General features: G+C 45.0%; 1 protein-coding gene and 1 pseudogene across 1 annotated transcript in view; both read right to left on the reverse strand.

The window, feature by feature from the left end:
• Positions 1-15893, reverse strand: part of LOC127212582 (zinc finger protein 709-like) — a 146693-nt gene extending 130800 nt beyond the window's left edge. Inside the window, exon 1 of the mRNA XM_051172671.1 lies at positions 15879-15893. Within this exon, the coding sequence (XP_051028628.1) occupies positions 15879-15881 (3 nt within the window). The 5' untranslated portion in view covers positions 15882-15893. The remainder of the gene's footprint in view (positions 1-15878) is intronic.
• On the reverse strand, positions 1036-5389 carry LOC127183751 (zinc finger protein 431-like; annotated as a pseudogene).
• Positions 15894-24787: the final 8894 nt, after the last annotated feature.

Genomic DNA, 24787 nt, shown 5'->3' on the forward strand with positions numbered 1-24787 from the left:
ATGCCAGGACCAACTGTTAGAAACCCTCAAAATAATGTGCCCATATTTTTTGAGATGTTAGTAGAAGGCATCCATAGTGATGGTCCATAGAAATTACGTATCCTCCTGAGGCTAATAGACACATCAATGCTTTAGCCTTACAGGCACAGAATAAGTTCTGAATTCTGGAAAAAGACACAGACACTTTCTAAAATTAGACAATGGCCCAATGAGCCATTTCAAGATTTTGTTCCTCTCCTTTGCAGGCAATCACCTGGTAGTTGATGGGGACCCAGGAATGGTAACTGTCAAACAACAGGCATACAAGAATGCTAACACTGGCTGCATGCCAGACTGCCATCCACCCTTTTAGGAAAAAAAAAAAAAAAAAAAAAAAAAAGATCCTGATTACATCTGCTTCTGTGTTGATACGGCCTTCATATAGTTAGGGCTCTCTCTGGCTACTGCCCTCCAGGGCTGAATGGTGCTTCAGTTATTGGCAGCCGTTCAACAAAAGGAAATGTAATGAAAATAAAGGCAAAGGGTGTTTTAAATGTGGCCACCCTGAACATTTTAAAAGACAATGTCCATACGGGAGACAGAGTGCTCCTCTGTTCATGGTGACTAGGATTCTGGGGTTACGCTATCGCTGTAAATCAAGTATAGGGCAAATGAGTGTAGATCCCTGAGCGCTGGTAAAGAATGGCCTTTGCCTCAGGGAGGCTGGGTAAAGGCTGGTGCCAGGCCCCGCCAAAATTCCAGGTGCATCTAGGAAGAACTTAGATTTATTTAAGAAGCAGAATGTCAACCCTCCTGTGCATCAAAACCTTCCAGGGCACACACAGATAGTCCCAGCATGACCTCAGCGCCACATCCAGATTCACATTAACACCAGAAGTGGGGGTCCAGGCCTTACCTCCTGCCACATTGATAACAGGCAGAACTAGTGTGACCAGGATAGGCTTGCAATTTTTTTCCAGGAGTTATAGATTGAGATTAGAGTGGTGAGATTAAAGTTACAGCTTCTGTTCCTGCTGGATTCCAACCTTTAGGAAAAGAACAACATATTGTTGTTACCCTGACATTGATTCCAAGATCAGTGTTTAATTGGTTAATGCCTGCTCATGAATGGAGCACAGATGTTGCTGGTTCATGGGGATTTTTGTCAGTATGAATTTTTTCTTGGTTTTGAAAAGTACTGAGACGTGCAAAGGCTTTACCACATTGCGTACATTCATATGGTTTCTACCCAGTATGAATTCTTTCATGGTTATAAAGATTACTGTTGCTTACAAAGGCTTTACCACACTGATTACATTTATACGGTTTCTCTCCAGTATGAATTCTTTCATGTATTTGAAGAGTGCGGTTATGTGCGAAGGCTTTACCACACTGACTACATTCGTAAGGTTTTTCTCCAGTGTGACTTCTTCCATGGAGTTGAAGATTACTGCAATATGCAAAGGCTTTGCCACACTGATTACATTCATACGGTTTCTCTCCAGTGTGAGTTCGCCCGTGCATTTGAAGACTGTTGCAATACGCAAAGGTTTTACCACATTGATTACATTTATAGGGTTTCTCCCCAGTATGAATTCTTTCATGTATTTGAAGAGCACTGCGACATCTGAAGGCTTTACTGCATTGCTTACATGTGTAAGGTTTTTCTCTAGTATGGCTTCTTTCATGCATCTTAAGATGACTGTTGCTTGCAAACACTTTAGCACACTGATTACATTCATAGGGCTTCTCTCCAGTATGACTTTTCTCATGCATTTGACGGTAACTGTTATGTACAAAAGCTTTACCACACTGTTTACATTCATAGGGCTTCTCTCCAGCATGACGTCTTTCATGTTTGTAAAGACTACTTTTACTTGCAAAGGTTTTACCACATTGATTACATTTATATGGTTTTTCTCCAGTATGAATTCTTTCATGGAGTTTTAGACTACTGTGATGTGCAAAGGCTTTACCACATTGAGTACACTCATAAGGTTTCTCTCCAGTGTGAATTCTTTTATGCATATGAAGAGTACAGTTTCGTGCAAAGGCTTTGCCACACTGATTACATTCATAAGGCTTCTCTCCAGTGTGATTTCGTTCATGCATTTGAAGACTTTTGCAATATGCAAAGGCTTTACCACATTGAGTACATTCGTAGGGTTTCTCTCCAGTGTGAATTCTTTCATGTACACAAAGAGCGCTGCGACATGTAAAGGCTTTATCGCCCTGCTCACATTCATAGAGTTTCTCCCCGGTATGGGTTCTTTCGTGCCTTCGAAGTGTAGTGTTACATGAAAAAGCTTTGCCACATTGATTACATTTATAGGGTCTCTCTCCAGTACGGGCTCTTTCACGAATTTGAAAGTAACCTGGACATGCAAAGGACTTACCACATTGAGGATATTCATACTTTTTCTCTCTGGTATTAGTTCTCACTACTTGATGGCTCTGACAATCAACGGCTTTATCTTCTTGATGATATTCACAGAATTTCATTTTCAAACGTGCTCTTTGGTGTAGTTCTAAAGAGGCTTTATCAGGCTGGCTACATTCACACAGATCCTCTTCACTATGTGTTGCCTCATGTATCTGAAGATACCTATGATGGTTAAAGCTTTTACTACTTGGCTCACATTTTTCACCTCCTTTTCCCATAGGAGTTTTTCCATGTCTTTGAAGAGAACTGGAAGAACTCAGCACTTTCCCGCACTGATGACACTCACAACCTTTTCCTGCAGACTGAGTCACACTACATGTGCGAAGTGAACCCGGAGACACAGATGATTTCCCAAGTTCCTTGTGTTCGCAGAGCTTTTCCCCATTGTCAGTCTTCTGGTGTGTTCCCACGGGAGCTGGGAAACCAACGCCTTGTAAGCGTGTATCCCATCCACCTCGTCGTCTCACAGTGGGGATGACTACGTGTCTCCTAATGGCTCTGGGAAAGAGAGAGGTGCACTGCTTCCTCCTATAGCCCTCAGGATCACGTGGGATGTCTCCAGAGGGATACTTGAAATACCTATTAAAGGAAGAAAAAACATAGCATTCACACAGATTAATTTTTTATTCTTCATAAGCATATAGTATAGGGACTCAAGTTTCTCCGCAGCAATAACTGTCTCAAGTCTAGAAACCCGCCCCTCTCACCAAACCCCGGCAAGTCACTGCAAGTATAGGAGTAAGACTAACTTTTCTTAGGCCGGGCGTGGTGGCGCACGCCTTTAATCCCAGCACTCGGGAGGCAGAGGCAGGCGGATCGTTGTGAGTTCGAGGCCAGCCTGGTCTACAAAGTGAGTCCAGGACAGCCAAGGCTACACAGAGAAACCCTGTCTCAAAAAAACCAAAAAAAAAAAAAAAGACTAACTTTCCTATGGATGATTTACTTATAACATGTCTTGGACATCCACTAATATGCTAATCAACATGTATGCTTTTCATGATACTTGAGTGATACAAAACTAAGTGCATGGAGAGTTCCACACCATGGTTCTCATTGTGGTTATGATTAAAATTGTGGTAGCTTTTATAAAGTCCCTGCTTCCTTTTCTTGTTTCTTAAAGGAATACTTTGCTAATCAGCAGCTTGATATTGAGGTATATGGGATTGTGAACATTTAATAATCCTCACAAAGCTGTGCTTGCTTACCCTATCTTTTCATTAAAACTTGAAGTTATATTAACATTTCTTCAGAGGCATGCATGTACTGGCTTGCTCATGAAAATTACCTTCCATGTCTTCTAGAACTTTGACAGTGTTCTTCATTATTGTGGTCTTCCCACCTGTAGCCTAAAATATAGTGCCAGAAATTGTATGTTACTGGAATTGTGCAAAATGTAAACTATTATCTTCAATGAGCCTTAAAACAATGTCTGATATATTCACCACACTCTACCTCTTACACAACCAAAATCACAGAAAAGCACTAATCTCTAAGAAAGAATTGTCTCCTTAAGTTAAAGAGTGAAGGAAAATTCACGTCATTACCTATAGAAGTGAGGTTCCAGTAGGTTTCCAGCATCATATCTTTGTAGAGACTCTTCTGGGAAGGATCCAGCAAAGCCCACTCTTCCCGAGAGAAGTTCATATGCACGTCCTCAAGGGTCACAGCATCCTAAAGTATACCAAATGTATGTATGTGTGTGTGTGTGTGTATATCATACATGTAAATTGTATAACTTTCTATATTTACACATATAAATTACACACATATATGGTATACATATATAGAAGTGCTGAGACCAACTGCACTATAAATGTACACTTTATTGAGTCTATTTACCTAGTTCTGTGTGCTCAGCATTTTAATTCCATGTCACAGAACTCCAAATGCAAACACCAACTCAGTTTCAAAGGAAACAGAAAAGGAGAACCATGCCTCTCATTCCCGTGCATGCTGAAACAGGATATGCCATTGCGGGAGAAATGTCTACCGACATATACAAAGAGACATGCAAACAGAGCAGCATTACTGAGGATATATCAGCAATGTTATATCAACATTACTAACTTGGAAAATGGATGGAGAAATGGGTGTGGTGATGGTCACCTTTAGTCTCAGACCTCAGGAGGCAGAAAGAGGTGACTCTCTAAGATTGCCTGGCCAGCTTCTCCTAACAGTTAAATATTCACTCCAGATATGTTCTTAAGTATCAGAAAACTGGTGTGACCCTGTACTAACTGTAAGGATAATATGATATTCCTATGGAAAATTTATTTTTAATAAGTTATTGACAGGCCAAAGAGTTCTACAAAAGCTATTAAAAGAAATGATTGTCGTAAGAAAAAAAAAATCAGCACCACCAAGAAAAACAATAGCCTATATAAAGATGATGCTACAATGACTTTCACGTGTTGCCTTTGCAGAGGACATGGATCAATCCACAGCCCTCACTTCAAGGCTCCCAACCATTCCTGACTCCAGGCCAAGAGAACTCAATGCTCTCTTCTGACTTCAGTGAACACCAGGCTTTCACATGACTCACATCCCATAAATATACGCAAAAGACTCGTATACATATTTTTAAAATTGTAAACACATAAAGGGCATGGAGAATGTTACACATCTGCAATCCAATCAAAGATCAGTATAATATCATGCATGCATGCCACACTGGTGTAAAAAATTATACCATCCACTAAAGTTCGAAAGTCAAGATGTGAGTGAAGCTCAGTACAATAACATGCTCAACGTGTGAAAACAAAACACACCAACAAACAAAAACCCGAATTCCATAAGATAAGAATATAACATATTAGGCTAGAGAAATCATTTCTCAAGAAAAAGCAATTGCTTGCATTTTACCTTTACATTATTTAGGGACAAAGTCTGAAATGCTGGGGAAGGTGTGGCTGCCGGAGAAGGAAGTGGGCTGCTCAGCTTCAGCCACACAAAGATGACAAGTGTCATGAGGGTATAAACACCCAAACCCCATCCTCAGAGAATAACTCTGCTCCTAAAGGTTCCATGAGCACCCCAATGCAAGCCACAGACCACAAATGCTCAAATACATCATCACAGCCGAGAGACTTTTCATTCACTTACCCACATTTTCATATAAGTGATGACAGACTCACAATCCATTAATGACTAAGGCATTTATCCTAACTTCAAAGATCTCCATATTATGTCACAGTCCCAACACTGTGGAAATGTCCAAAGTTTCATTTAACACCCAAGACAATCTCTTGACTGTGACATCTTGCAAAATCATAAACCAAATTATATCTTCTCAACACACAGTGGCAGAGAACACACATTTCCTTTGCAAAGAAGGGAAGGTTGAGCCAAGGCAACCCTGAAAGCTGGCTGGGTAAACACCACATCCTGCAGCTCTGTGTCAGACACCTGAGGACTGAGTTTCAAAGGGCTTTATTTCTTCCCGTGACTTCTCAAACACCTCACTGGTTGCCTACTTTCATCCCCCACATGCTGATATTCACGGCAAGTGTCTCTTGCTTGGCTATCTTAACATCATGTCTTCTCAAACTGCAACCCAGGCGTCATTATCACGGAGTCATGCAATGAACTCACAGTCTCCTCACTGGGCGACTATGCCAAACCTGTGGCTGAAAAGGTGCTGAACACAGGAAGGACACATGACCCTTAAATTTTGCATCTTTCTTTTTTTCAAGGAAAAGTAGCATGCAGACGATACAACCATGAGGAATTCCAGCTTTGGGTGGGCCCCGTCCCATGGGAACCAAGTAGCAGCAGGTTCTGTAAGGAGTTGCTTTCTGAGACTAGGAATCGCCTCGTCTTTTCCTTCCATAGCTAAATGCTTTGCTTGGAGCATTACTCTTACAACACATTTTCTATACGTAAAAAGAGCAGATGCCTTTTCTTTAATGGCTCTAACCTCCCTGATAATTCTGGCTTCTGAGTCAGCACATGAATGCCATCTGAATTTACCTATAGCTCTTCTCATTTGTAAACCACACAGGTTTCATTAATTTCTGCCCCTGTTGTTGCTCTTTTTCTCTGTGGACCTGCAGGAGTCATGAGTCATAACCATGCCACAGCCTGAATGTTTAGCTAGAGACCAGACCCGTAGACTTTTATTTAGCTGTATTTGATTTCACAGGACATGCACAGAATAGAGAGATAATAGGTCAAAAATATAACACAACCTGCCTCAGTGACTGTTCTGTTCTACTGCTGTGAAGAAGTTCTACGACCAAGGCAACTCATAGTGGAATACTTTGGGGATCGGTCACAGTAGCAGAGGGTTACTCCACTGCCATCCTGAAAGGAAGCATCATGGTGGGCAGAAATGTTGCCTCCTGATGCACAGGCAGGCAAGCAGAAAGAAACACTTGACTTACACTGGTCTTTTGAAACTTCAAAACCCACCTAGAGTGACACACCTAAACAAACAAGACAACCCCACTGCCACATGGCTTGACTTTACACAGTGAGTTCTAGTAATTGGGGACCAAGCATTAAAAAATAGGCGCCATGAGGCTGCTGAGCTAATATAAACCATGACAGGAACATAATCTAAGGAGAACTGAGCTCAAATGGAAAAGAGCGAAAGACAGTAATGGACACAGAAAGAGAACAGAGGGAAAGAGGGAGAAAACAAGAGACACCGAGAAACAGACAAAATAAAGTATTTCCTCCAAATATGGGGGAGCCAACTCCTCTGGCTGGGGTACAAGCTTCCTTAATATAACCTTCCCTGCCCTTTCTAAGAAGAGAGTAAAGAATTGGATATATTACACACACATATGAGTGGTGACTGGTGTTATCCCATATTTGCCTCCTTATCCAGTTTCCCCAGAGAACTTGGGAACCTTGGCCAGGCCTGGTGAAGCAATGGAAGCGGGCCCTTGCTGTGCTCAGGTACAACTGCTGCGGACAATGGTATCTGGAAGCCCATTTCTAGCTGGGTAGTAGGGCCCCACAAGGCTACCACCGTTTTAAATTTGATTAAACTATTGTAATAAGTTGAAGTCTGAAAGGCTTAAGTTCCAGTGGACATGGAGCACCAGGAATCTGTGTGAGCACAGCCCAGACCATAGTCAACTGGGATAAAATGAGGCAAAGTAATAATATCTTGTGCTTGGAGGCCGAGGAGGTGAAACACGTGGATGGCAACCCTTGGCTTTCACAACACGGTCTTGGATGGTAAGACACAAGGATGCACTCAACTGTCTCCGCTTCCAACCATGGAAATCATTCCTCTGTGCCTTAGCTGTAGGGTTACCAGGGAGACGAATTAACCTCGAGTAGAAGGCACCCGTGTGGTTTGCTGCCATCTTGGCTGTTAAGTCAATATTATATTACAACTACTTAATTTGAGCTGTAAATCCAACAAGTGTCCAATGAAAAGTATCATTATGTATGCTACCAACAACAGGAAACTGATGAGAAAATAATCACGAGTGAAAAATGATCAACACACAAGGTTGGAGAAACGCTGAATATAGTGATCATCCTCTGAATTCAAATCTTTGAATACAATGACAATAAAGTCTGTACTGTCTGGGCAAGGGTAAAGAGATCAACAGAACACGAGAGAAAATTTAGAAAGAAAAGAAAACCACAATTAAATGTTGTTAAGGCCAGGAAACGCAGGAAGCCTGTCTTCCTAACACACTGGACCCCCGTGGCATCCACATGCAAATGTGTTAGTGACACAGACTTTCCACCTGCACAGAATTAACTGCAGACGGATCCTGCACCTGAGTGTCCAGTGTCCGGCGCAGAACTCCTAGAAGACACTGGAGAAGCCAGGGCTCTGTGAGGCAGCGAGTCAGCCTTCCCTGAAAACAGTCAAAACAGCTGAGGTGTTCACTGCCTGGTGAACCAAGGCACCAAGGATGCTTTCACACAAAGGCTCTGCTCCCCCATGCTCTGAGCAGGTGCAGACAGGGAAAAGAAGTCATTCGAATGTTCCACTTCGGCATGGGAGGTACAGGCACCTCAGGTGAACTAACTGAATCATACTGGACACCAAGTTTCCAAACCAGTTCTTGCTACCCCCCTGGAGGAACACCACACGAACTCCCCTGGCTCCTCCCCCAGTGCGGATGCCCTGCCAGCCGCCCTGTTTGGCCACTCCCCCACCCGCCTCCCCATTCATGATGGCATGAATTCCAAGCTCGCCCTGATCTCCTCACAGCTCCTGGAAGCAGGTCACAGCGCAGTGCACAGGACCTCAGTGTCAGCTCCTCAGTGAGGCCTCCCCGAAAGCACATTATTAAACCTAAGTGACAGTCCAGGTTGAGAGGACAAAAGCCAGGGGTGGTGTGCAGGCCTTTATTCCCACAGACAGGTGGATCTCTTGAGATCTCAAAGCCAGACTAGTCTACAGGACGAGTTCAAGTCAAGTCAGAGTCACTCATGAGGGTCTCAAAAAACAAACAAACAAAAACAAAAACCAAAAAGCAGATGAAGGTCAGTGAAAGGCTGTCCTGCCCTCAAGGGGATAAACATGGCGTCTCCACAGATCTGACGACTCCATGCCTAGCCATCTGCTCAATAGAAATAAAAATGTCCATCCCTACACATCCTTGGCAACCTCATTCACAGCATCCAGAAGGGGACAGCCCAGTGCCACGCGTCCTCCTGTGGGTCTACACAGAGGAACATTACTCAGTCCTGAACAAGAATGAAACTCTGGGGCCAGGCAGAGTGCAGGGATCATGAGGACACAGAGCTCAGCGAGCAACCCAGACATAAACCCTGCAGTGTGGGCTGTAGGGAGGGAATCCAGAGACGGGAGATCTGTGGATGCTGAGGGACAGAGAGATGGCTTATGGGTGTAGGGCTTGTGTTGGCATGAAGGAGTGTTCTAGAAGCAGGCAGAGTGATGCTAACACTCCCTGCAGATGTCCTGCATGTCCTCCAGCACAGAGGCTTGTGCTATCAGAACGTGTCTCAGAAAAGTCCCTCAGCCCACTGGGGTCTTGCACCCTGGAACTTTCTCTTTGCCTGTGTGAGCATCATGACTTCTGTCAGCAGTGATGATTGTGATTCCGCAAATGCTTGTTCCTTGAGCAGATGGATGAATGAGTGAATGAGTGAATGAGTGAATGAATGAGTGAGTGAATGAATGAGTGAATGAATGAGTGAGTGAATGAATGAGTGACAAGAGTGCATACTGAATGCATGAATGGCATGAGTGAATGAATGAATGACATCGGTGAGTGCATAAACACACAAATGACTCGAACCAAACAATAAATGTGTGAGTAAGCAACTGACTGAGAAAGGAATTAATTAGTGAAGGGCTTAATAAGTAGTTAAGGAAGGAAGCGATGGTATCAGTGGGTGATTAAATGACAGAACAAATGAATGAATGGGTGTCACAAATGAAGAAGTTTGTGATGGATGAGCCAGTAGGGCTGCTTTTGACCCAGGACCCTGTTCTCCAGTCCAGCCCAGTCCCCTGGAAGGCACGGCCCTGTGCAAAGTGGGACAGCCCCTGCAGGTGCTCTGGCATCCCACCATCTCCTGGCCCTTCCTGGACATCTTCTCACTCAAGTCCCCAGTTGCTATTGGTGCCACAGAGCCTTTCACTTCTGCCTGGGGAGGCTGGGGTCATGTTGTCTGAAAGATGCAGGAGGAGCCACGTGGAGCCAGAGGTGGATGCTGACTGAGACAGGGTCCCACTGGATATTCTCCTGTGTCTGTCTCTCACCTTTCTGTGGGAACACTGAGAGGAGAGATGTGACTCTGCAGCTGACTTTACATGCGTGCTGGGGATTCAAACTCACAGGAAGTGCTTTATTTAAGCAGCCAGCAGCTTCCTAGCTCCCCAGTGCACTGTGGTCCTTCCCACCTCCTCTTTGCAGTGGCCTCACATCCTCTCTCCCCACAAGTGGGACCCACTGAAGCCACAACCTTCACTCTCAGGGCAGCGCAGCCCCACACCAAGCACTGTGTCCAGATGTCACCCCAGGACCTCGTAGACTATAAGAAACCAAGTGACTGCAGCCTCCCTGGACAAGATAGGGGGCACCCCAGAAGCCCAAACCAGGGACTGAATCCTTAATATTAGACTGTGATGGGTGGCTTTGCCTAGGTTCAAATCCTAACATCACATATACCACGCTACTTGGAAGCATAAGATAATCAAAATTTCTGGACCTCAATTCCAAATGTGTAGAGATGATTTTTCTCCTTCTATCAATGTGGGGTCTTGTGAACTGTAAATGTGATTTAGCCAGAAGAAATAATTAAATAAGAATCATCATTACCATTATCATTTGTTTTGTTTTGTTTTTGTTTTTTGAGACAGGGTTTCTCTGTGTAGTATTAGTTGTCAAAGAACTAGCTCTGTAGACCAGGCTGGCCTCGAACTCACAGAGATGCGCCTGCCTTTGCCTCCCAAGTTCTGGGATTAAAGGTGTGTGCCACCACTGCCTGACAAAAATTATAATTAAAAACAAGATTACGCTTGTCTTTCTCAATTTTTAAAATGTAAATATTTCAATTTTATTTTGAAACATGCCTATGGGGGTACATGCAATGCCCACTGAGTCCAGAGGAGGGCGCCAGAACCCCCGAAGCTGGAGTAACAGGTACACAGTGTGGGTGCTGGGTCTTCAGCTCGAAAGCCCTGTTTGTCCATCATGTCCACAGAGTGAGTGACACTGTGGGTCGTCTGTGTTCATGTGCACACAACACACCTCAGGTGCTTACACCGCCAAGGCAGGTCGCCTCTCGGGCCCCAAACCAGGCCTTTATGAAGTTGATGTGGCTCGGGGGTCAGGAGCCTGTGAGGACACACGCTAGCTTCCAGAAGGAACTCCAGTGGGTATAGCGCCTAAAGCTGGAAGGGTGGGGGAGCATGTGGGTGGGGGAAACGGAGAAGAGGGAGCAAGGCGCAAGGCCCTGCCAACAGAAGTGGGGAGGAGAGCTACCAGCAGGTGAATGTTGGGGGACACACACACTACAGCACCTCTGTTTCCCCAGTTAAGAGCCAAATGGTATACAGCCCAGCTTTGTTGAAATGAGGACAAGGGGGAAAACATGGTGAAAAGTTAATGGCCAGTCTAGAGACCCTGTCTCAAAAAGGTTAGAATCCATGGCTTCTGGGTACAATGTGCCTTCCAGTTCCTGAGGGGGCGGGGGGAGGCACTCTTTGTCAGGCAGTGGGGCTTTCAGGCTGCTTTGTGTCTCTCTGTATGCTCCCTCAGAAGTCAAGGAAGCCTGAAGACTGACAGGACAGTTTGTCTTAGACACTACTCTTGCACAGCCTGCATCACTTGTAAATGTATTTGAATCCTGACAACTACAGTACTGTTGCCATTATGTTCTGTTTCTGATAGAGGAATAAAAAGTCTGATTGCTCTCAATAAAATCACCACAGCTTCTGTCTTGTGTGGTGCCTCCAACTTGCCTGGTTTAATTCCTTACAGCCATACAAGGTAACTTTGGCCCTGTGAGCTCCAGGGCTTACAGATGGCACCACTCACAGGGACCTGAAAGGTGGGGATTTAAGAGGGGTAAAGAAAGGGTTAGAGTCCCGGAACACCGGGAATCACATGTGCACAACTATAAAAAGGCAGGAGCGCGACTAGAGGGACAAACTAAGGACAGGCGGGGTCGAGGGGGCAACGTTTGTTTGTAGAAGTTGGGACAACTTTCTTGCCGGAGGAAGAGGTTAAACTGGGACAGCGTCAGTCGACGACATTCCTGGAACTCAATCTTCTCTCCCTGAGAAGGGAGGGAGCCTCTATGTCCCGGAAGTTGGTCCAGGTTAGGAAGAGCAACTTAGGGAGAATTAGGTGCATGGGGACCAATGATGCTTTTTGGCTTTGAGAAGAAATAAAGATGGTCGTAGATAAAAATGACACAGCTAAAATTAAAACATTAAAGTGATCAGAAAAAAGCAGAACACTGGAATAGAAGAATAATTAGAGGCTGAAGATGTGTATTCTTCAGAGAGGCTCACTCGAAACTCCTCCAAAGAGTTAAATGTTCACTCCAGAAGGCACTCGTCTGTCAGAAAGCCGGCTTGAGCTTGTATAAATTGTGAGGCTAATATGATATTTCTATGGGGGAAAATGCATTTTAATAAGATACTGACCGAAAGATTGAAAACTTCTCAAAAAGATTAGTAAGGTGAATGTTCAAAGCTCCTCCTAACGCGGAAGGCAAGCTCGTGACTGCGACATCTTGTAAAATCGAAAGACAAATTATATCTTCTCAGCGCACGATGGCAGAGGACACACATTCCCTTTGCAAAGAAGGCAACCCTGAAAGCTGGCTGGGCAAACACCAACTCCTGCAGCTCTGTGTCACACACATGGGGACTTGGGTTCAAAGGGCTAAGACGGGTCTTTCTCTCTGCAACTTCTTCCCACTCCTTGCTCTTTGCCTACTCCCACTGCCTACCTGCTGATATTCATGGCAAGCGTCTCAAAGCTTGGCTGTTTCACCATGTTGTGGTCTCAAAATGAAACCATCATCATGGATTCATGCAATGAACTCTCCCGGTCTCCTCACTGGGGACCAGACTCAGCCAGACGGATGACTAAAACGGTGCTGAGCACACAGAGGAAGAATCCATGAGCCTTAAATTATGCTTATTCCTTCTTTCAAGGAAAAGCAGCACATGGATGAAAAAAACCACAAGGAATTCCAGCTTTGGGTGTGCCCCATCCCACAGGAACCAAGCAGCAGCAGGTACTATATGGAGTTGCTTTCTGGGACGAGGAATCTCCTTGTCTTTTCCTCCCATAGTTAAACGCTGTGCTGGGTGGTGCAGCTCCCTCACAGCACATTTTTTCTGTGTCCAAGAAGAGCAGGTGCCGTCTCTTTCATGGCCCTAACCTCCCTGATAATTGCTGCCTCTGTTTCAGCACCTGACTGCTTCTGAATTTACCTACAGCTCTTTTTCCTCCCAAACTATACAGGTTTCATTAACTTCTGGCCCCATTGCTGGTCTTTTTCTCCTCGGACCTGCAGGAGTCATGAGCAGTAACCATGCCACAGACTGAATGTTTAGTCTAGAGATCAAGCCATTACTCTTCCATTTAGCCTTACTTGAATTCACAAGACATGCACAGAATAGAGAGCTAAAATATCAAAATTGTACACAACCTAACTTAGTAACTGTTCTTTTACTCTGTCGAAGCACTATGACCAAGGCAACTCACAGTGGAATACTTTGGGGATTGGTCATAGTGACAGAGGGTTACTCCACTGTCATCATGGTGGGCAGACATGGGCTGAGTGTCACCTCCTGACACATAGGCAGGCAAGCGGAAAGAAACACTTGCCTTGCGCTGTCTTCTGAAACCTCAAAGCCCATGGAGAGTGGCTAAATAAACGAAAGACACACCCATTCCAACAAGGGCATATATTTTAATTTTACACAGTGAGTCCTAGTAATTGGGGACCAAGCATTCAAAAATAAGCTCATGAGGCTGTTGAGCTAATATAAACCATGACAGGAATGCAACCTAAGTAGAACAGAGCTACCCCCCCCACACACACACACACACTAATAGAAACAGAAAGAAGAGAGTGAAAAAGAGAGACAAAAAAAAAAAAAAAAGAAAGAAAGAAAGAAAAAAAGAAAACGAAAAATTTTCTTCTAAATAGGAAGCAGCCAACTCCTCTGGCTGGGTTACAGGTTTCCTTAACATGACCTTTCCTATACTGTTCAAGGAGACATTAAACAATTGTAGGCCTGCAAACTCAGGTTTCAATATGTATTTTTTTTTTTCTGAGTGCATGGCATTTATCCCTGTTTCCCTCCCTACCCAGTTCCCTCAGAGAACCTGGAAACCCTCCGTCAGGTGTGGTGGGAGCATTGAAGGCGTGTATCAGTGTGCTGAAGTGGGACCGCTGCAGATGATGCCATCTGGAAGAGGTTTGTCTAACTGGGTAGGAGCGCCACACAGGCCTACCAAGGTTTTAAAAATTCGATTCAACCATTTTAATAAGTTGAAATCTGAAACCAGCCAACATGGAGCATCAGAAATCTGTCTGAGCACAGCCCGGACCATACACAACTGGGCTAAAATGGGGTCAAGCAACATCTTGTGCCTGGAGACTGAGGAGAAGGTGAAACACTTGGATGAGAACACGTGGCTTCCACAAAACAATCTGTGTAGTAAGATATATGGGTGGCCTCGACTGTCTCACCATGGAAATCTTGTCTCTGTTCCTTAGCTGTCAACCTGCCTAGGCCAAGCTATAAGCACCATCTCCTCCTATATCATGCTAACCTCACGGAAGAGTCTTTTTAAATAAAAGGCTGTAACACTGTTCATTTAACCTTTGAGAAGTGTGGGTCCCTCTGGGACTTGTGCCTGATGGAAGATGGGCTCCCCTTAGCAATGGCTGAGCTAACCTTGAATAGAAGCCAACCATATGGTTTGCTGCCAACTGGGCTATTATGTCAATATTATATTACAACGATACAGAATTTGAGCTAATAGATTCAACAAGTGTCCAATAAAAAGGGTAACAATTTATTCTACCAACAACAGGAAACTGATGAGAAAAAGTAATCATGAATGAAAAACGGTCAACGCACAAGATTGGACAAGCACTTAACACAGTGACATCATCTGACTTCAAAACTCTGAATAAAACTCCAAGAAAGTAGAGAGAAAATATAAAGAGGAAGAGGAAAAATAGAGACAGACAAAAGGAAGAAAATTTCCTCCAAACAGAGGGAGCCAATTCCTCTGGCTGGGTTACAGGCCTCCTTAATATAATATTTCCTACTCTGTATAAGAAGAGATCAAGCAATTGGAGGCCTCTCAACTCAGGGTTAAATCGGTGTCTTTTCTCTGAGTGCACCGTGTTTCCTTCCTCAACCAGTTGCCCAGGGAACAGGTCAAACTTTTCTGCACTCTATTGTCTGGGAAAGAATAAAGAGATTAACAGAACCTGAGAGCAAACTTGGAAACAAAACAAAACAAAAACACAACGAAAAGGGAGTAACTGTTGACGAATGAGGCCAGGAAACGCAGGAAGCCTGTCTTCCTAACACACTGGACCCCCGCGGCATCCACATGCAAATGTGTTAGTGACACAGACTTTCCACCTGCACAGAATTAACTGCAGACGGATCCTGCACCTGAGTGTCCAGTGCCCAGCGCAGAACTCCTAGAAGACTCTAGAGAAGCCAGGGCTCTGCGAGGCAGCGAGTCTGCCTTCCCCTGCGACAGTAAAAGCAGCAGGGAAGCTCGGTGCGTGGTGTCAGCAACAAGGATGTTTTCACACAAGCGCTCCGCTGCCCGGGCTCTGTGCAGACACAGCCGGAGGAATTAAGTTAGAGCTCCCGCTTCCGCCTGGGAAGTCCTCAGGTGAGCAAATGGAATCACACCGGATGACAGTCTCGCCGCCGCCGGCTCCCGCACCCCGGGACGAGCCCCACGCGCGCTCCCGCGGCTCCTCCCCGCGTGGGGACGGCGGCCCCGCTCACCATGGCGCGGATCCCGAGCTCGGCCCCGCTCTCCTCACAGCTCCCGGCAGCGGGTCACGGCGCGGCACGCGGAACCCGAGAGCCTCCCGCAAACGCAGACGCAGCCGAGCCTGAAGCCTGGCGGACCGGAAGCCTCCGCCTCCATTCTGACCAGCGAGCCCGTTTCGAGGCCCTGATTGGCTAGTGCGGCCTGAGTGACAGGAACATCTCTGCAAGAGCAAAAAGGTTCCCAGCGCAGGACCACATGCCAGTAATAGAATTGCCCCAAACCTGCAGAGATTGGCGCTCTGGTAAAACTTGCGCCTGCTGTCGGATAGGCAGTTCCTCTAGCCTAATCTCAGGGACCTAGGGACGGATGACGTCAGCACCTGCCGCCTTCCCCTGCCGCCGCTGCGCGGTGCTCCAGGTGTGATAGGCCAGATGCAAGGACCCGCCAGCCACCATGGCTCTCCCTCTGTTCCCAGTGCTTGGCCCTCAGGGCTCTGCTCCCTGTCTGTCCTCCTGTCTACACGGCCACTTTTCTGCCTCCCTCCTTTTCCCAGTACCTCACTCCCCGCCCTTTCCCCAATACACATCTTTTTTTTTTGTTTTTTGTTTTTGTTTGTTTGTTTTGTTTTTTTTCGAGTCAGGGTTTCTCTGTGTAGCCTTGGCCATCATGGACTCACTTTGTAGACCAGGCTGGCCTCGAACTCACAGTGATCCGCCTGCCTCTGCCTCCCGAGTGCTGGGATTAAAGGCGTGCGCCACCACGCCCGGCTCCAATAAGGGTCTTTTATACCAGATGCATAATTAAAACCCTGGCGTAATTTCTCCGTGGCACAGCTTGCCTCTGCTTACAGAAAGGTACAGCCCACCCCCCATCCCCCGCCGCTTTACATTTCGTGACAGCGCTTGGACTGCAAAGTCCTCCCAGCACTCCCAGCACCACTCATGCCCTCAGTAGGTCCAGCTCCTTTGACTAAGCACAAGGATCCTTAGCATATGCAGATCATTAAACAATGTAGCGTGACCCACCTGCCTCGCCGCGGACAAGGTGCCAGTTCAGTTTAAAACACCTGATTGATAGTCACCTGCCATTAACAATTAAAAAAAAAAAAAAGGTTCACTTAGATTGTTCACATCTCTCTCAGCTGAACGTTGGTAGCCAAAATATTAACAGGTTCCCAGCCTTCAGTGGTAGCGGTGTAGTCAGGACATCAAAGTTTAAGCCAGGTCTACACAAAGAAACCCTGTCTCGGACATTCTCCATAGTTGTGTGGAGAACAGGAACTGACTCTGACGTGAACTCTGGTGACCCATATATGACCACTTCCCCTTGGTGGGGAGGCCTGGCGGCACTCAGAGAAAGGATAAGCAGGCCTCCAGGATGAGACTTGATAGACTGTGACCATATGGTGGTGGTGGGGGGGGAGGAGGTCCCCTTCTGTCACAGACCTAGGAGAGGGGGATAGGGTGAAGGGAGGGAGGGAGGAACAAGAAAATACAAGTGAGGGGATAACAATGGAGATATAATCTGAATAAATTAAATAAATAAAAAACAAAGAAACCCTGTCTCTAAAAAAAAAAAATTAAACACCCAAAGATAAGGTGACCAGGGTGAGGACCTGGAATTAGAAGACAGAGAAAATTTGGGATCAGAATGTCTTGCATAAACTGACGGCTCATGTTAAGCAAGTTCATTAAAATGTCCAGCTCTGATACACTGTTTACAGGTGGAGAATGAGACAGGCAGCAGAAAGACAATTTAGCAATGTTGGGAGAAGAACACAGGACACCTCAGAGTGAGCACACAGCGGCCATGAGACTGCTAACCACAGACTCTCAGGCTGAAGAGCCTGGGTCCCTTGACTCCTTCAAGATGCTCACTCAAGGATCAGACCAGGCCATGTCAAGTCTGACCTTTGGCAGGACACATAAGGACTCTTCCCTTGGCACTTTCGTCAGGGCATCCGGAAAAGCCTTGGTTAGACATGGCTTCCAGAAGGCTCACCTCCAACCCAAACAAACATGGAAACAAAAGACCCAGTGCATGGAAAGACAGGGCTGAGAGAGAAAGGCAAGTAGGGATTGGAGACTCAATCCACATAATAGGGAATGAGAATATGTTAATGACACCAAAAGTTGATTTTTAAAATCCACACTCGAAACATCTTTAACTAAATAATGTTTTTGAAAAATATGCAGACTCAAATTGCTAATTTCCCGTATGAATTTAGAGCTGGAAGGTCGAGGGAGGAACATCACTAGTTTAAGGCCGGGTATGGCAACAGACTGAATTGACAAAGTACTTGGGCAACTTAACCAGACCCTGCCTCAAATTAACTTTTGTTTAAGGCTCAGTGGACAGCTGTAGGGCAAGGACACAGGGGCTCTAGAATGAGCCCAGAACATTCTACCTCTAAAATGAAAACAGAGCTAACATAACCAACGTACTGAAGTCAGTGGATTAGAAGGGAGTGCTGCGAGAGGAGCCAGCTAGTGGATGGCTAAGTGAGTAAAGGCACCTGCAGCCAAGGCTGAGGGCCTGATGTCTACACACAGGGGAGAAGCCACTCCTTCAGCTTGTCCAACTCCACACTTGTGCTGTGGCATGTGTCTTCACACACATCTCCGTGGCACAAATTCAGAATTTTCAAATAGAAAACAACGTGAAGGGGAAAAAAAAAAAAAAAGGAGAGAGAAAAGAAAAATAAGTAAATAAATAAAAACAAAGTAAAAGAAAAATCCAGCATAACAGCTAGCTATGTGCTAGTACAACCATGGACCAAACTAGAACTGCACTGCCAGAGTGACAATACAAAGCAAAGCATTCACAGTCAAATATATATATATGTATATATATATATATACATATATATATTTATTCATATTATATCTCAATTGTTATCCCATCCCTTGTATCCTCCCAGTCCTCCCTCCCTCCCATTTTTTCCCTTATTCCCTCCCCTATGACTGAAGGGGACAGTCAACTTTCTAAGAAGTTATCAAGTGAATAAGAATCAGCCATCAACTCCTTCCTGAACTCCTTTGTGACTGGAGGCATTTATTGTAGGTCCTTCTCACCTCTGAGGATCAGTGTCCTCACGGAAGGACTGTTCAGCACACGCCTGTGCAGTGACTCCCCCAACACTAAGGTACTGGATGTCACATCATGTACAAGCTCTTTACGTGCCTGTCCCATGCCTATGACACGTGCAGATGCTACCGAGATCTCCACACATAGGCACCAGGTGTGTGACAACCACCCACGGCCAACCTCCTACCTGCCCGCATGCCTTCCATCAAACAGATCCCACGATTGGTGGTGAAATTCACCACCCAGCAACAGCAGCAGCAGCAGCATGCTGCACAGTCTTACAGTCTCCATATTCTGACCTTGTAAAACCCAGGACCACCTGTTCCTGAGAGCTGTGCAGAGTAAGTCACTCAGGAACCTTTCTTGCCTGGTGAGTGAAGTAATGCCCCCCCCCTTGTGTTTCTAGACCAGTTTTTTTTTAACATCTGGGAACAGAAAGTCGTGAGCAGGAGAGGCATGTCAGTCTGTTTTCCAGGTCTGTGATGTGACCTTGGCAGTCACAGGAGGCCTGCGCATCCCCTGGAGCTGGGAGTACTGACCGCAGCTGGCCACTACGTGGGTGCTGGGAATTAAACGTCTGGAAGATCAACCAACACTTCTAACAGTGGATCCATCTCTGTTGGGAGCCGAGAGACCCTGGCTGAGCTTGAGAGACCCTGGTTGCGTTGAACTCCAGCTGACCCTTTCCAGCCAGCCTATACAGAAAGAACTTATCATTTTGCCTGGCAACGGACAAACCGCAAACGTCGTGCTTGGCCCCAGGAGAGGGAACTTGGCCCTGAGAAAAGGAACACTCAGCGTACCGTGGCTTTGTAGCCTTTCACAAGAGTCACGGTACATGAACATCTGACGTGCTGTGCTCTCTGGGAGAGGACCGCGGGGCCACCTGTCTCCTCCCCCCGCCCCATACATTGTCCCAGGGGTTCCTATCCCAGAAGATTCTGTACTCTCCCACTGCTCTCCCTCCTTCCCCCGCCCTTCCTGAAGCACACTTTAAAAATCATACACCTGCTTTCAGTAAATGACTCTTGATAAGACCAACCTTTCAAGAGTCGTGTCTCTCTCCCACCCGTTCTTATTTACAGGCCGCGACCCCCTTCGAGAACCCGAATAACTAAACCCGCGGGACGGGGACACATCTCTCCAGCCCTGGGAGAAGTTTTCAAATCAGCCCTCAGAGAAATGTTTTGGCCTCAGTTTGATTCCCAAGTTGCCCCTCAGAATAAAATACAGGAGTATGTGTCTTCATAAAGTGAGAGATGGCTCATTAGGTCCGAGCACTGCCAAGGAACCCCTGGGAATCCTGCGTGCCAAGTTAAAAAAAAAAAAAAAAGGCGGAAATGTGCGTTGGAGGTAAAAACTGGGGCCAGGCAGGGTCGGAGGAGCAACGTTTATTTCTAAAGGTTTTGCAAACTTCTGCTGAAGAGAGGAGTTGACGTGGGACATCAGCAGATGATAAATTTTTCTGGAATTCATTAGTGAACTTCAGTCTTCTTTTCCTGGAAAGGGACTCTCTGGTACCCAGAACTTTGTCCAGGTTGGTAAGATGAATTCAAGAATAATTAGAGGCGAGAGACCAGAAAACAATTCCTAGTGATGCTTGCCGACGTTGGGAAGAAATACAGCCTGTAGTAGTTAAAATGACACAGTCAAAATAAAAAAGTTACACTGAGCAGGAAAAAGCATAGCACTGGAGTAGAAGAGAAATTAGAAGGTAAAGATGTATCATTTAATGTCTCTGTGATGAGGTTGGGGCTTTTTTTTCTCCCTGTACTGACTTTGTTCCCGCTCCCCCAGCTCCAATTTCCTCCGCTCTTAAAAGCTATCCATCAAGTTCACTTCCTGATGGCATGGACAATTTTTTTCCCCCACCATTTCATTTCGTTTCTTAGGAGGTTATTAAAGAGGTTTCTCATCCTCCAATAAGAATATGAAGTTCTTTGGAGTCAGCGTACAATTCTCTGATGCCACAGGCTCTGCGGCATGCTCAGGACATGGGAGAAGATGCCAGGGAGTAAAACACCCGATCCTCACAGCCTAGGGCACTGAGTGAGAAACTGCACACCCACCTCACTGAAGACTCTTAAAGATTGCAAACAGGCGTGTGCTCAGTATGGACCAACTGCTCCTTTCACATTGCTTCTCCTTGATTCTATTTCTGGAGAAGCTTCTGTTCCCTCTGACTGCAGGTTCTTAGCAAAAACTTGTCTTACTGGGGTGAATACTCAGTGTGGAAGATTGATTATTCAGAAAGATGCCAGGACCAAGCTATTAGACACCATCAGAATAATGTGCCCACACTTTTTGAAATGTTAGGAGAAGGCATATATAGTGATGCTCAGTCAGAGATTACATATACCCCTGAGGCTTATGGACAAATCAATGCTTTAGCCTTATAGGCATGGCATAAGTTCTGGATTTTGGAAAAAAGACAGAGAAACTTGCTTAAATTAAACGGTGGCCTGATGAGACAAAGCAATATTTTGTTTATTGCCCTTTGATGGAAGTTCATTGACTGGAAGTCAGGAATAGAATTGTTAAACAACTGGCATATGAGGATGCTAATGCTGGCTGCATGCCAGATTGCCATCCATCCTTTAAAAAAAAAGAGAAAAAATATATTGATTCCATCCACTTCTGTGTGAATATTAGCCTTCATATATGTATTCTCTGCTCTCTGCCCTCCAAGGCACAATGGTGGCTCAATTATTTGCAGGCATGCAAAACCAACAATAACAACAACTTAATGAAATTACAATAATGGATGTTTTCAATGTGGAAAGTGGATTGCTCCTTAGGTCATGATAGCTAAATTTCCAGGTCTATGCTTTCACTGTAAACAAGGAAAGTATTGGGCAAATGAGTGTAGATCCCTGAGAGGTGGTGAATAGTGGCTTTTGCCTCAGGGAAACTGGATGAGGCCAACCACAGGTCCTGCCAAATTTGGGGTGCATGCAAGAACCACCCAGTCTTATCAAAAAAAGGTAAGTGTCAACCCAACAGCCCTTCTTAGTGCCCCACACTCCCATGCACCAGAGCTTTCTAGAGTAACTTCAGAGTGTCCCAGACCTGACCTCAGTACCACACCCAGATTCATATTAACACCGGAAATGAGTGCCCACGGCATCCTTCTAGTATATTTAGGCCTTTGTTACAAGGAGTGGATGGACTAATAATAGGCAAAACTAGTGTTATCATGAAGGGCTTGCAGATCCTTCCAGAAATTATCAATTGCAATCATAGTGGTAAGATTAACGTTTTGGCTTCTGTTCCTGCTGGGATCCAACTTTTAGGAAAAGGACAATATATTGCTCAACAGTTATTGATTACAGTGTCAGCATTTAATTAGGTAACGTCTGCTCAGGAACAGGGAACAGAATGTTTCAAGACGGACCCATCCTGCCTCTATGAATACTTGGTAAGGAACGTAAGGGACTGCTGGGCACTGATGCTAGTGTTTCAGTCCTTTCCTGTCAACCTTGTCCCTTCCACTGGCCTCTTCAAGGCACCCAGGCAGAACTCTGAAGAGCAGTAGATTCCCACGAGTCTCAGCAAAATGCTAAAAGCCTTAATTGGAACCTGATGAGGGTGAATCAGATTCCTTCCATCCTCATGTGCTGCAGGAGCTGGCAGTTAATTTATGGGGAGAGATGTTCCTCAAAGCCCATGAACAGATCTCTTTGTGCCTAATAAACTCTGCTGAAAAGATAATGCTCTCATCTGAAAAAATATGGGCTGAATGGGCTAACAGGCCACGCTGCCTAGGCCCACAGGCTGCAGGAAAGGCTGGACACTCAGGGTCCTGTTGACCACATTCTGCGGGTGGCACCAGGGCCTGTTGAGTCAGTACAGTGCATGGGGATTGTGGTCCCAGCATATCCTCAATGCCTGGGAAAAGAGCTTGGGCGGGGGCAGGGGGAGGCAGAACAACGTAAAGGAAGCAGGAGACTCCCAGGAAAACTTTCACCAAAATGCTTCAGAATTCAACAAATGGTTTTCAATAACCAAAAAACAAAACAAAACAAAACAAAAAACAAAACAAAACAAAAAAAAAACCAAAAAACAAAAGAGCAGGCTCATTTGACAGTTAAACAATGCTCTTCATGTGTAAAATTTAATATCATATTATGTCTCTACCCTCTTGTGACTCACACTGCAATTCATACATGGAACATGGATGTTATTCATGGCCCTAGTTTTGGGAGGCTGAAACATTTTCACATCGTTGTAGATACTTCATTGATCATTTTTGCTCCTCCCCTATCAGAAGTAGTTAAAGGTGTTATTACCTTTTGACTCATAGCTTTTCCTGTCTTAGTCCCCTGAAAAATATTAAAGACTAACAATACTCTTGCATACATTGACAAGCCTTTTCAGGAGTTTTGCCAACGGTTTGATATATCGCACATTTCAGGCATCCTAGTAAACCCTCAGGGTCATACTTTAGTGAAAAAGCTAATGGTCAACTTAAACGTTAATGAAAAATAAAGGAGGAGGAGAAGAGCAATGTGGCTTCCTCACAGTTTTTTCCCTCTATTACATATACTTTAATTTTTAAAATTTATACAAGGATGGCCTCACTGCTGCAGAATGGGTCCCTTTGAAAAAATTCAAGGTCACACTCCTTTGCAGAAATGTTATGTCAGGTCAAGGCAATGACGCAGATCCAGTAATTTACTGGAGCCCAGGCTATGGGGCCACACCTGAGGAAAAGAGAGCAAGGTGACAGAGTTGTTGATCCATGAAGAGAAGACTATAGTTCTCACGGAGTCAAGGTATGGACAGTGATAAAACCAGGCACACGGTACAAAAACATATTTTTCCATAAAGGCATATAAAGATTTAAACACTTGAGTAACAACATTAAATAATAATGAATATGAAATAACCCTCTCCTATCTGAAACACCTGAGAAGAAATAAAAAATACACTCCAAGAATATTTCTGTGTTTTAAGGACACTGAGGTCACGAGAGTCTTGTTCTCTTGGAGTGTTCTCACAAGCACTTGGAACTCTTCACACATGACTCGATTCCAAAAATATGTTCCAATAATGCAGAAAAATTTATTTCATTAAAAAAACACACATCAAGAAAGCCCTTTTCAAAATATGGAGACACACAGACACACAGACACAGACACAGACACACACACACACACACACACACACACACACACACACACACATATCCACTAAACCATTAGCATACCTGGTGCCTAAGGAAGGCAGAAAATTTCGTCATACCTCTTGGACCATGACCGAAAGGTATGTCTGAGCCATCAGATGTGGGTGCTGGGAACCAAACAGCAGCAGTACTTTTGAGACCACACTCTAGCATCCAAAGATGTCATTCTAAACCCAAAGATGAAGATGCCTCATTACTCCTTCTATCTTATATCACCTGAAAGTGATGAAAATCCCTGCTACATGCTCTTTGAAGGATTGGAAGGATTTCTATCGTTCTGTTAATGGACTCTGTACACTGTGTCTCGTTGTCAGCACTTACATAGTTCCTTGATGCAGAACAATGAAAGACTTAAATATGTTAGAGACTGATCCAGATCATGTTAAGAGAAAGCTCCATAATGTAATATATGCTTTTGTAAAAGTGATTATTTTTATTTTACATGCATGGGTGCTTAGCCTGTATGATTGTCTCTGTGAGGATGTTGAAGCCTATGGAACTAGAGTTACAGACAGTTCGAACCTTCTGTGTGAGAGCAGGCAATTGAACCTGGGCCTTCTGGAAGAATAGCCAATGCTCTTAATTTCTGAGCCATCTTTTCAGACACTTTGTTGTTGTGTTGTTGAGAGAGGATCTCTCTATACAGCT

Source organism: Acomys russatus, chromosome 31, assembly GCF_903995435.1.
Source record: "Acomys russatus chromosome 31, mAcoRus1.1, whole genome shotgun sequence".
NCBI classification, from domain to species: Eukaryota; Metazoa; Chordata; class Mammalia; order Rodentia; family Muridae; genus Acomys; species Acomys russatus.